At 42.5% G+C, this 13,637-nt stretch overlaps 1 protein-coding gene across 1 annotated transcript in view; it reads left to right on the forward strand.

Moving 5' to 3' along the window:
- Window positions 1-8,462, forward strand: part of LOC114599268 (putative chitinase 10) — a 30,009-nt gene extending 21,547 nt beyond the window's left edge. The window contains exons 15-22 of the mRNA XM_077928123.1: window positions 596-652; window positions 3,155-3,320; window positions 3,446-3,570; window positions 4,657-4,777; window positions 4,867-5,052; window positions 5,731-5,847; window positions 6,666-6,801; window positions 8,130-8,462. Coding sequence (XP_077784249.1) covers window positions 596-652; window positions 3,155-3,320; window positions 3,446-3,570; window positions 4,657-4,777; window positions 4,867-5,052; window positions 5,731-5,847; window positions 6,666-6,801; window positions 8,130-8,380 — 1,159 coding nt within the window. The 3' untranslated portion in view covers window positions 8,381-8,462. The remainder of the gene's footprint in view (window positions 1-595; window positions 653-3,154; window positions 3,321-3,445; window positions 3,571-4,656; window positions 4,778-4,866; window positions 5,053-5,730; window positions 5,848-6,665; window positions 6,802-8,129) is intronic.
- The last annotated feature ends 5,175 nt before the right edge of the window (window positions 8,463-13,637 follow it).

The raw sequence follows: 13,637 nt of genomic DNA on the forward strand, positions 1-13,637 counted from the left end.
CATAAATAAAGTCCATTGATGTCACACTGTAATGACTTAGCTGGGTATTATCCATACTCTGCAACAGCTATAAATGCAGAATAAACTATCAGCACAGCACCAGTGCAGACACATATCTCCTTCTTGTGCCTGCATCTGTGGCACAGAAGAATTTGGTTGCTGTTGATTCTTGTCTCTGAAGGTAGTGGCAGAGTAAATTTTGGATTTCTTCCACTACTTCACTCTATAATTCTGTTGTTCACATGTTGCATGCAACTCATTTTGGTAGAAGTGGAATCTGCTGTTGTGCCTGCATTCATGGGAGTGACATAATGTGTCAAACAAGGGTGAGATCTCATGGATTCCTTCTAGTTTCAGATATTGGGTCATCAGTGCTGCATTGCGCATGCTGCATAATTCCATTGTATGGCAAAGGGTGATGTGAGCAAGTGGCTGCCAGTGTCAGTGTGGCCGCACAGCCAGATTTTATAGTTGAAAGGTGCAGTGCAAACACTGTCATTTTTCTTTATCATTAAAGAAAATTGTGTTGAGAGAGGGGTGTTTAAAAGCAGCAAAATAATTGTGCTGTTTGTACTGTGTCTGCCTTTTCTCACAGGAATTCGGAACTGGTGACACTGCTCTCAATTGGAGGATGGAACTTTGGCACTGAATTGTGAGTCTTTCCTATTCATTTTATGCTGGCACCACTGATGGTGAGAAGGTTTCTGATAACACCATACATAGCCTGATTCCACTTCATGGGACATTACGCCTTGTTCTGCTATGTGCCAAAGGTTCATTGAATTCTGATGAAATATGTAACCCTACTTATGGTAGGTTTTTAAAAAATAATACTCTGCAGTTTTCCAGTGATCATGCCCAAAGGAATGATTGTGAGGTTGGGTGCTGGAAGGTGTTAATTGCTCAACACCAATTCTTGTCACGATGCCTATATTCTTCTTTGGTGTACTGTTGTGGAGATGCTCTCTGTACATGGTCAAAGGCTTTTGTCAACATCTAATAAACAAACCATTGTTTATACACACAAGGTAAAACTTTGCAGATTCTGTCTCCTGCTAATCTGCATTGAGTAAAGCCAAGCTGATTTGCATTGCACTGAAGTGTGATATTACTTCAAAGATCAGAAACGCTCTTTGTCAAGATTTATAATTTGTATTCAACAGAGAAATGAAGCATTAATGTAATAAGGCGTGATAATGAGTACAGTGATGATGGCAAAAATGGGTTTTGGAAAATATTGAAATGTTGTGGTTAAGCGTGATTATGTTCAGCACATGCTCCAGCTCATATGAAGCACTTCTAAGCTAGGGGTAAACATAACAGCAAAAAATCTGAGTTTATTTAAAGATAATTATGAAAAATGTTGGTCAGAAATCAAGAGAGACTTGGATAGTTGGTCAAGATTAAAACTTTCCTTGTTAGGCCGAATAGCTGCCATCAAGATGAATGTACTGCCAAAAATGTTATTTTTGTTTCAGACACTACAGATTGTAGATAAGACAGAGTGTTTTCGGAGGTGGCAGAAAGACATCTCCAAATTTGTCTGGCAGGGCAAAAAGCCCAGAATTAAATTCAAAATACTAACAGATGCGAAAGAAAGAGGGGGCTTTGCCCTGCCAGACTTAAGGTTGTATTATGAAGCTGCAGCTTTCTGCTGGCTAAAAGATTGGTTACTTCTTGAAGATACGGATGTATTGGATTTGGAAGGTTTTAATAATGCATTTGGATGGCATGCATACTTATGGTATGACAAGGTTAAGATAAACAAGGCCTTTAAGAACCATATTGTCAGAAAATCAGTTTTTAATGTCTGGATGAGATACAAAGACTTATTGGAGAATAAAACTCCGAGGTGGTTGTCACCCCTAGAGGCTAAGGCCCGAAAAAGAGCCAATATGGAGGCCAATTGGCCAAAATATTGGGAGATAATAGAAAAAGATGGTGACAATTGGAAATTGCAGAGTTTAGAGAAGATGAGAGATAAAGTGCGAGACTGGCTACACTATGCTCAGATTAAAGAAGTGTTTAAAAATGACAAAAAGCTAGGATTCCAAATGGAAAAGTCAAAGTTAGAAACTGAACTGTTAGAACCTAAGACTAAAGTACTTTCAAAAATGTATAATTTGCTGCTGAAATGGAATACACAAGACGAAATGGTTAAATCGGCAATGATAAAGTGGGCACAGGACATTGGGCATAATATTATGTTTGAAGATTGGGAAAGGTTGTGGACCTCTGGGCTGAACTTCACTGCTTGTAATGCTTTGAAGGAAAATGTAATGAAAATGATGTATAGATGGTACATGACCCCAGTCAAATTAGCTAAAATATACCATTCGTCTGATAACAAATGTTGGAAATGTAAGGAAAATGAAGGAACATTTTTTCACCTCTGGTGGACCTGCCCTAGAGTGAAGGCCTTTTGGGAGATGATATATAACGAGTTAAAAAAGGTGTTTAAATACACCTTTACTAAGAAACCAGAGGCCTTTCTCTTGGGTATCGTCGGCCAGAGTGTGTTAAAGAAGGATAGAACATTCTTTATGTACGCAACAACAGCAGCAAGAATATTGATTGCTAAGAACTGGAAGACCCAGAAGCTACCCACTTTGGAAGAATGGCAGATGCAGCTGGTGGACTATATGCAGCTAGCTGAGATGACCGGCAGAATTCGAGACCTGGGAGAAGAAAGGATGGAAGAAGACTGGAGAAAATTCAAGATTTATTTACAGAAGTATTGTAATTTGGTTGAGTGCTGATTGGGATGTCAGAGTAGAAAATAACTGTCTATCACTAAATTAGATCTAAGTGCTAATTATATGCTAACTAAATTTAAGATTATGAGCAAAATGATAATTTGTCTGGAATTAATTTTATAATGATGCAAGTGTATGCGGGAGGTGTGGGGAAGTCCAACGCAACAATGGAAAGATGTTAAATGGATAATGATGATTTGTGTTTTTTCTAAGCATGTTTTATATGAAAAATCTCAATAAACATATATTTAAAAAAAAATAAAAAATGAAGCACTTCTAAGTCCCAGATATTTCTGAACAAAGAATTAATGAAGAGTGCTTAACTCTGCTCCAAAGTTTGTTTTTGTCTGCACTAGCAGAAAAAAAGAAATCATATTTAAGAGTGGACTTCTCTACAGGTTCACCATCATGGTTTCTACAGCTGCGAACCGCGAGACCTTCATAAATTCAGTGATTGCATACCTCCGCAAATATGGTTTTGATGGAATTGACCTAGACTTTGAATACCCAGGCTCTAGGGGAAGCCCTTCTGAGGACAAGCAACGCTTTACCACCCTGGTTCAGGTAGGAATGTCACCTGAATACACCAGTTGCAAATATTCTTGACCAATTTTACTTGCTTTACTCAAGACATTAATAAATTCATTTATCCTCTTCAATAAGCATTGCTCACCATTCATGTATCATAGGAAATGCGGGATGCCTTTACAAAGGAAGCTGCAAGAAGCGGGGCGTCCAGTCTGCTGATCACAGCTGCAGTGTCTGCTGGTGTGGAAACGATTGATGCTGGATATGAAATTGCTAAGCTAGGGCAGTAAGTAGAATTCTTAAGATACCCTGGGTCTAATTCAATGTGATCTTGCACAGTTATTGTATGCAGAAAGTACACCCTCTCCTTTTATAAATACAGGAACAGGTTGAAATCATAATGGCCATCTTTCCTAAATACAACAATTAATGCACCCTTTGTAAAAACACACATTACTAGGGTCGGTTTTCGACACTGCACATGAGCTCCTCAAATTTACCAGGACTGACAATTCTCTTGAAATGAATGGGATTTCCAAACCAGTGTTTTTAGGATCAGGGTTTTAATATCCCTTGTAAAAGATCCTGGGAGATTCATTAGGTGTGGATGAGTGTTGGGCTCTTGCTGTTAGGACTGCAGTGGCTCCTCAAAGTCTGAGAGATTACTGAGATGGATGTTTTAATGGATAAAGGAAGAATAAATTTTAACTGATTTAGAAGAGTAATGGACACTTTTTATTCAGAATGTAGTCTATATTGTAACCACGTAACACTGCAAAAATGTGTTTTGGCAATTGCTTTTCTTTCTTAACAATAATAATAATAGACAAAAGTAATTAAAAATGGGAGTAGGATGCTTTGTGCTCCCCCCCCCTCATAGCCACAGATTGTATCCAGTTGTGACCCTCTGCTGATGGAAGGCACTTGGGCCTACCACAAGTTTCTGTTGATGGAAACGAGGAAGACAATTTTTCCTGATTTTCTCTTCTCTCTGCACTTCCCTCAAATCTGCTCAAATGGGTTGGTAGATCTTTTGGAACAACATAGTAGGCTGTGTGAGGGGAAAGAGGGAATTCACAAACCCCTTCCAGTCAAGTAACACACACCTCTCCCATTGAATCAGAGCACCTTCTGTCAGCTAGGTTGGACTTCTGATCCATAGGCCTGAACTTGCATATTTTCCATATCTTACAAGGGCAAAGGGAAGTCTATGTATATGGGAGTCAGGTTCAGTAAGTGCAAAATGATGCTCCATTTGACTGGTGGCATTTTAGCTCATTTCCCCACAAGAGCAAACCGCAATGACACGGTGGTTGAATTCGGTGTTTGGTGAGCCACCGCTTCCTAACGGATGATTACTGATTTGCATCAGACTCATGGATTTCATCAGTGTGATGACGTATGACTTCCACGGTGACTGGGATAGTACCACTGGATGCAACAGCCCCCTGTACTCAGGTTCTGACTGGTGTGACGTCGACTATTTCAACTGCGTGAGTAAAGATCCCTTGAAGCCCCTTTCTTATCTATCTAGTAAGATTAAAATATATTGTAAAAGATGCACCTCTTTGTGTTTTGGCAGGCGTATGCAATGGAGTATTGGAGGGACCAAGGGGCCCCGGCTGAGAAACTCCTTATGGGATTCCCCACCTATGGGCGTTCTTTCACACTCAGTAATAGTGGCAGCACAGGTCTCTGTGCTTCAGTCTCTGGTGCTGGTCCCCCAGGGCCGTATACAGAGGAGGCTGGATATTGGGCTTACTTTGAGGTATGAAACCTGAGAACATGACGCTTTGTAATAATGAATTTCATAATTACACATATAAAAGGTTGAGGTTTGTTGCTGTTACTGAGAATAGTTACTGTGATGCAGTTCATATTTGCATTGGGGGGAAAAGGTCCACAAACCTCCTTTGTCCTTTCATGAGATGCCAGAAGAGTTGAAAGACAAACTTACTTGCCCACCATCGTTTTTGCATTACAGTCGTGCCTTGGAAGTCGAACAGAAACCATTCCAGAAGTCCGTTCGACTTCCAAAATGTTTGGAAACCAAAGCATGGCTTCTGATTAGCTGCAGGAAGCTCCTGCAGCTAATCAGAAGCTGTGGAAGCCCCATCAGATGGTTGGCTTCCAAAAGAACGTTCAAAAACTGGAACACTCACTTCTGGGTTTTGATTGTTTGGGAGCCGATTTGTCTAGGAGCCAAGGCGTTTGAGATCCAAGGTATGACTGTACATGTCAAGTCCTCAGTGAGTTTAAATCAAGCTGCCTAATTTTCAGCCAGGCATTGTTCAGTTATGTGGACCTATCAGGGATGTTAAAGTATTGGATTTCCTGTATCAGCAGGAGCTTAGACTAGATGGCCTTTGATTCAAAGCAAAAAAGCAATAGCTTATTTGTTTCAAGGCAAGTCTGGATAATCTCATTAATTTCCTGTTTTTGATAGGTGTGCGCTTTCCTAAAGGATGCTGAAGTACGATGGCTGGAGGATCAAAAAGTCCCATATGCCTACAAGGGGAATGTATGGGTTACATATGATGACATTTGTAGTTATAGACACAAAGTAAGTCTTTTTGTTTGTTTTAAAACTTTATTTACTAATTCTACCTCTAAAATATTTATTTCTGCTGTTGAGACATACATGATTACACTTGTTACTGAAGGGAGAATGATTGAACGTTACCCTCTTTTTTTCTTGCCATACAATTTTATAAACGTCTAACATGTCTCCCTGTTGTTAAATTAGCTGCAGGGAGAGCAGTTAAGCTAAACATTTGTACCATTGTATGATAGTTGGAGGAGATTTTTGTCTGCTCCATGCTTTAAATGAACCAAACCAATTTGTACTTTGTACTGCCTGGACTAATAGCCAAACCAGAACACAATTATCCTTCAGATTCCACACTTCTCCAAATGTTGTGATAAACTTCTTGGCTCAAATAACATACTTGGATGCATGAAAAAAAAAGCATTTTAAGATAGAAATGAGTTTAAGTTTCAAAATCCATATTTTATGATAAAATACATATTTAGATACAAATGTTCATACGGACTTGATGTATGCAGATATATCACAGATTAATGCGGAAATGGGATGGAATAAACTTGAATGAACACATGCACAATTGATACAGAATGATTTCTCTATCCTCACCCTTAATCTTATCTTTTCTAAATTTAGAAGCCCCTAAACCCTGGAAGGCCTAATGGGTGGGTCAAAGACAGTTCTTTTTAATGAATTAATTCTATGGAGGGTAATGATATACTAACTGTTATATCATCTATTTCTGTCTACCTTTTTTGGGTGATTTCATTGCATCTATTTACATTTGATGGCAAATCAGAATATATAGTCAATTTTTACATTTCTTAAAATTGTAGGTCAAATATCTGAAAGAGCATAAGTTTGGAGGCGCCATGGTTTGGGCCATAGACTTGGATGACTTCCATGGTACTGAATGTAATCAGGGAATAAATCCTTTAATAACTGAGCTGAAGCGATTGCTTGAAACAACTGGTAAGAGAGTGTGATGGAGTGCAACTTTTTCATCTTCTCTAGTATTGAGATGGGAACGAAAAGTGCATGACATATTCTGAGCAAGCCTGAATTGTTGGTGTCCCTCTTGCTGGCCTTTCCCAATAGTTACAATAATGACAACCTAAGCGACTGTGTTGGAGCAGAAGTTCCTCTGTATTATTACTTGGCTGGTTTGGTGCTTGAGAAGCCTTCTCTTTCACCTACACCAGGGGTTCTCAAAATTTCTAGCTCACTCAAGAAGGCTGGGAACCATGGCCACATGCATTGTAAATGTGCATTCACAAAATTATGGTGCCGAGGCAGAGCCAGTCACAAATGGTGGAGGATGGAGCCAGAGTTTGGCATAATCAGTTGGCAATTACTGACATCATATTCTGTTGATATCTAATTCCTCTTCAGAAATGGTTCCTTCTTTTCTTCTCCCACAGCCCATCTGTCCCTTTTGCATCCCCATTTTCTCTTTTCCTTCCCTCAGACTTGGCTAGCCACTCTGCCCGTTTCCTTTATTGTACTCTCTTCCTTCCCCCGTCTCCATCTTAGCATGTTAAAGCCTTGTTCTCTAACCAGCTCCTGCACACACACACCCCCATAGGCGCCGACTCCATGGGGCTTGAGGGGGCCTGGGCCCCCTCAAAAATTCGTTTGGGGGGGCTCCGCCCCCCCAATAATCTCCGGCGCCCCTCCAGCAGAGCGCCATCACCGCCCCTCCCCCAGCCCAAAATGCACAGGGAGGGGCGGGCTGCATGCCTCCTGCCCTCCCTCCCGAGCAAAAGCTCCACCCAATTTCCTTTGGAGCTGATTAATAGGCGCAGCACGCTCTCCCCTATTCGCTCACGAGGAGGCGGCGCCACTTTATTTGCATATTCATGAGCTTATTTATTATTCATGAGCTTTCCCGGGCCCCCCCAATATTTTTTATAAGTCCACGTCCCTGCACACCCCTCTGCACTGCACATGTTGGGGACGGTTGCTGTTGGTCCAACCAAAAGCCTATGGTACATCCAGCAAATGGGCTGTGGTGCTGAGGCCCATTACTGGTTCTTAGCCTACAGTTTGACCAGCTGGAGAGAATATCTGACATCTGAGAGAGAGAGCTATCATTTCCTTGACTTGGGGAATGGACTTTGGTAGGGAACGGAAAGACTCTGTAGTCTTCTCCCTCAGTTGCATCCACCTTGCACATGCAGTGGGAATAAGGGAGATGAGGAGAACAGGGAAAAGAGAAAGGTGTCTCTGTGTGTATAAATGAGAATATCACAACTGTTAACGCTAGCTGTTCAATTTTGTTTCAGATCCCATTGTGCCAGACTGCCCTCTGGTTGATCCTCCAAGTACACCTACGGTTGATCCTTCAGTTACGCCCACAGTTGATCCTGTCGTCACGACGCCAGGGGATTCAGGAGATGAAACTTTTTGTGTTGGGAAAGTTGATGGCATCCATGCAGACCCCAAAGACAAGTCAAAATTCTACATTTGTGCGGGAAACCGGACTTTTCAATTTAATTGTGCAGCTGGCCTGGTCTTCAAAGACAGCTGCAAATGCTGTGACTACCCATAATATGAACACTACCCCAAACAAACAACAAAGATCAGGCTTACTGTGGAAGTCTCCTCTTCTCCTAAATAAAATTGTGAAACAGACATGGGGTTCCAGTACACAATCATTTCAAAGCCAGTACACAATAATAAGAACCATTATTAACACTATGCATCAAAACAGGATGCGAGTCACTGATTTTCTAAGGCAGTTTAGAAACAATTTGCTGCTTTAAAGTAGTGACTTGCATCCTATTTTGATAGAGCAAACCTTAGAATAACAACTAGAACCATAGGAAATTGCCTTATTTTAGGTCCGTTTTCTTGCCACAGCCCAGTATTGGCTGTAGCTCTTTAGAGTCTCAGGGAGAGGTTTTCCCCATCACACACTAGCTGATGCTTTTTCAAGTAGAGATGCCTGGGATTGTGAAAAGTCAAAGATAAAGCAGCAACAGCTTATGTAAGACAACCACAATATGAGAACATTAATTGCCTCTTTAGGGACGCGGGTGGCGCTGTGGGTAAAAGCCTCAGCGCCTAGGGCTTGCCGATCGAAAGGTCAGTGGTTCGAATCCCTGCGGCAGGGTGCACTCCCGTTGTTCGGTCCCAGCGCCTGCCAACCTAGCAGTTCGAAAGCACTCCCGGGTGCAAGTAGATAAATAGGGACCGCTTACTAGCGGGAAGGTAAACGGCGTTTCCGTGTGCGGCTCTGGCTCGCCAGAGTAGTGATGTCACGCTGGCCACGTGACCTGGAAGTGTCTCCGGACAGCGCTGGTCCCCGGCCTCTTGAGTGAGATGGGCGCACAACCCTAGAGTCTGTCAAGACTGGCCTGTAAGGGCAGGGGTACCTTTTATTGCCTCTTTGCTGCTTGCTGGCAGACACCTTTAGCTCTACTTACTCAAATTTGTGATCTCCTCCAGCATTGTTCAGATGCAGGCCTTATTCTGCCGTGCCTTTCTCTATTTAAGATCGAGTTTCAGTGTGTCTTCCCACCCACACAACCCATCATAGAGTGTTTGCTAGTGCCTAGTCCAACTGGTTGAATAGGGAGAAATGGCTTCACTATCCAGCTTTGGCAGAATAAGATCTGTTGTCTATTAAGTACACTCTTGTTCAATGTACTCTGGTATACTGGCTGCTACTGAGATCTTCTGCATCAGCTCATGTGGTCTCCCACTGAGCTACTCAGCTTATAATTATACTCTGCTTCCATAAGTTGTCCTCCATCAGTAGTGTTTTGCATAGGATCTATGGGGAAGGTGATTTCTCTTTTGTGTTTCACAACTCACGCAAGATAGTAAATATTGGGTGCATATCACTTTCCAGAGCTCAAGAATCGAAGACTGAATACAAGAAGGCACATGGTGGTTTACAGTAAGTGAAACTAAATGAAGATAGGAAGTTGCTCTGTCCTCCAGGCATCTTATGAGAAATATCACTGCAGCCTTGAGGCTTGAACTTTGGGACACATACAAGGCCTGTTTCCCATGACAGGGTGACTTTTAGTTATTGCAATGTAAATCCACATGGAACCTGATCTGTGAATGAGCTGGCTGCCATTATACTTGTGGCTGGAATACCTTGGGGGCAGCCTGTAGCCACCCACAGTCTTGAACCTACGTATCAATATAAAGAGTAGGATTCTTGACACTGATCCATTAACACAAATCTTTCCCATTTGAGATGGCAGAAACAAATGGAAAAGCAAGCGTGATTTTAATACATCTAAGCCAGGGGGAGCATGTCCTATTTCACCATCTGAGGGGAAACAGGAACATGCTGCCATGCTGTGGCACCATGTCACAACCCTTACCTGAGGTGGTACTCCCACCAGTAGAGGTGGTACTCCCACAGTGTCCCGGCAGTGGAGAAGATCTCATGAGATCTTGCTGGAAACTGGTGCTGCTGCTGGCAATGCTTCTTCACTGGTGGTGGAGGTGGTGGGGAGGGATTGATTTCCCCACAGGGGCACTGCCTCTTTCATTTCCACTGCCTGAGGCAGCTGCTTCAGTCTGCCTCGTGGGTGGGCTGGCCCTGATCTTAGTTATCATTTGTTCTGGCCATGAAGAGCAGATTTACTTTCCAATGGAAAGATTTTTGTGGAAATTCTTGTTGTGTCAATTAGATTTTAAAATTTCAGTGATGAAAAACAGTAATATTTCAATTATCCAGCTGCTGTATAATGGAAATCAATATTGCATTAAGCAGTGTTCTGTCAGGGCAAGCATTTCAGCTTTACTGGTGAATCGTTCTCCCCTCTGGCCCCTCCCCTTATTATCGGGGTTCTTCTGAGCCTCCCAGGGTCACCTAAAGGGGGTGAGTAGGGAGCAAGGGGGAAAGGCAGAGTATGGCCTTCATCATGGCTAGTAGCTATTGATAGACTTGTCCTCCATGAATCCTTCATAGGATCCCTCACAGATCCCATGAAAGACCCTTTGTCTGATATGAACTTAGTAGTTTACTCAGACATAATACTCCAATAAAAGCTGTTCAATCGCCTACAATTATTTCAAATGATTACTGCTAACAAGGTAATATTAAGAGCTAATATTTGGGTTACAATTGAGCTCATTTTACTACAGGCAGGAGAATTAACAGCATGTTTGTTTTTCGCTTCTGAGGCAAACTTTCAAGGTGGGAAACTGTATGTTGTGCAGCATACAGGATATTTGGATGGAACAATGAACAAGTGATAAGATCGTTACAAGGTCAAGGACATCACAAGTTGTCTGTTGCCCTGTGGGTGGTGTGGGAAAAGGAAAGACAATCTAGCCAAAGTCATTAGCCAGAGGAACAAGGATGCCTGAGGGATTGCATCCTTTACTTCTCAGGATGCAGAAGATTGACCTGACTTAACACTGGTCTAAAGGACCTTAAGCTTCTAGAAGCTTGCTCTGCCTTTCTATCCTGAAAGAAGTCTGCTACAACAGTTGCCCTTCTGGCTGTAGAGGCAAGGCTGAAGGCAATGGTTCCAGCCACTAACCAAGGACTTTAGGCGGTTGCACTCCTTTTCTTTTAGCAAGACTTATGTTGAAGTCAGAATCACTGCCATAAAACACTACCTGTTTGGGGTGTTCACTGAAGGTTTAAGCAAATCTATTTTAGAGGGAATCTATGAGGGGGACTGGCTATGAAGGAGGCTATGATATGATAAAGGAGGACTGTAAGGAATAGGGGCCAAGGCTTTAGTGCTTTTAAAATAATGTTTCTCAGTGGTAACACTGGATTCACAGTTGCACCCAAAATTCATGGATGGTGAAATTTGGAGGTATGTGTGTGTATTTGTGCCAGTTTGAAGAATTTCTCCAGGGGAAGGTTGAAACTCAGAAGGAGCTCAAAATGAACATTCTCAAAACTTTACCTTACCTTACCTTTTTTTTTTAAACTCAACCCTAAGAATTTCATTGTATGCGCTCCAGAAGAGGTGTCTCACTTGGTCTGTGTACCAGGCCAGTCCAGGGCTAATGCAACTTTTACAAAGCTGTGCTTCTGGGGCTCAAGAGGAGGAGAAATCGGTTATCTTGCTATTCATCAGCTGCTTTATTTGCTTTTTGAGTACCAGCTGCTTGTCATTATTGTATTGGGTTCCTGCAGATCCTACACTGTGTCAAACAAGGTGCTTTGTGAGGTAAAGTTTGAGAAGAGGTAGAGATTCCTTGCAAAGCAGTAGGATTATTTCATACTCGATCAGGTATTGAAGATCTTGTTATCTTTTAACAACTTATGTTGAAAGTCTGAGCTTTGCCAGTGTTTGTGTATGTGTGAAAGAGAGAGAGCAAAAGAGAGCACTTCTCCACATTTCTATGTGTCACTTATTTTCAGAAGCAGATGTGAAGGAGGATCAGTGTCTTGTACCCTTAACAGCTTTATGGAAGATGGAACGTTCAGCCTCTTTGCTCTGCTCTGCAATACAAGCTGCATGAATCAAAATTCTCTCTTCTAGGCAGGGAAGATTAACAAATTAGCAAATTAAATTAAGATGAACAAATACGATTAACAAATTAAAAATGGGTTCCGTGTTTCAAGCTGTAGTTAATATTGTGTGCTCCTGAGTGTGAAAAAGCCGAAGAGCCCTGGACGAGATAACGCTAGAATATATTTGAATAACGCTCTCTCATGGAACAATTTCAGGTCATGGATGCAAACAGATTAATCTCAATTTATTTGTAAATATTGTTGTGGTAGAAATGGACATACCTGTGTGGGATCAAAGGTCTCTTCCTGGACCAGTTGCGTAACTGACAGAGAGGGATATCAATGTCTCTTTTGGCTGTTACTTCATACCATGTTTCATCACAACATTTCTGTCTTATAACTTCCTTTTCTTTTCAGGTATTGCCTCAGAATATCAAGAATATAGGGCGTGGAGAGTGAGGAAACAAAATGTATAAAAAGGTGCTTTCTGAGACATGCAGTAGGCAGAGACTGAATGCTACAGAGAACCGTGCTCTTTGAATTGCAGGATTTTGAAGGTCTGTAGTTGCATGAATAACCATCTAAAAATAAAAGGAGTTCTGTGTAGGTGTTTAGGCTTTGTTATGTGGGTTGGATCTCATGCTGAATAGGTGGAAGGTGCATTTATGAGAATACAAATTACTTAAAGGGTGTGAACTATTGAATGAGTATTGGCAAAACATATGGAATGGTGCTGTCATATAATTTCTAAGTTTTCCATTACTGCAATATGCTACAGAACCCCCCTAGACCAGAGGTGGAACATTCCATTTTTCTGCCTGAGGCAAAAGGGAAAGTGCTACCCTGCCGCCACCGCTGCCACCACCACCACCATACCTGCTGCTGCTGCCACTGCTGCCTCCCACTCTGTCACATTCACCACTGGCGGAAAAGTGCTGCTGCCATTGGTGCCATTTTTGGGCAAGCTGCCTCTGATTTTGGGTGAGATCTCACCCCAGAAGGCTGTGAAATCAGTACCTGGAGAGCTTCTTCTGCCTGAGGCAGTGGCCTCACCCTGTCTAGTGGCTGGGCTGGCTGGGCCCTAGACTCATTAGAGTTGTTTTGCTGTTACAGTCTAGACCAGTGTTTCCCAACCGGTGTTCCGCGGCACACTAGTGTGCCGTGAGACGTTGCCTAGTGTGCCGTGGGAGGGAGGCGGGCGAGTCGGGTGGCGAGAGGCGGGGCTGCGGCGGCGAGCACACGCGGGGCGGCGAGCGAGCTCCCTCCCACATCCCATCGCCGCGAATGCAGGCTTTCGCTGAAGCCTGGAGAGCGAGAGGGGTCGGTGCGCACCGACCCCTCTTGCTCTCCAGGCTTAAGGAAG

This window comes from Podarcis muralis, chromosome 5 (assembly GCF_964188315.1).
Source record: "Podarcis muralis chromosome 5, rPodMur119.hap1.1, whole genome shotgun sequence".
Lineage (NCBI taxonomy): Eukaryota > Metazoa > Chordata > Lepidosauria > Squamata > Lacertidae > Podarcis > Podarcis muralis.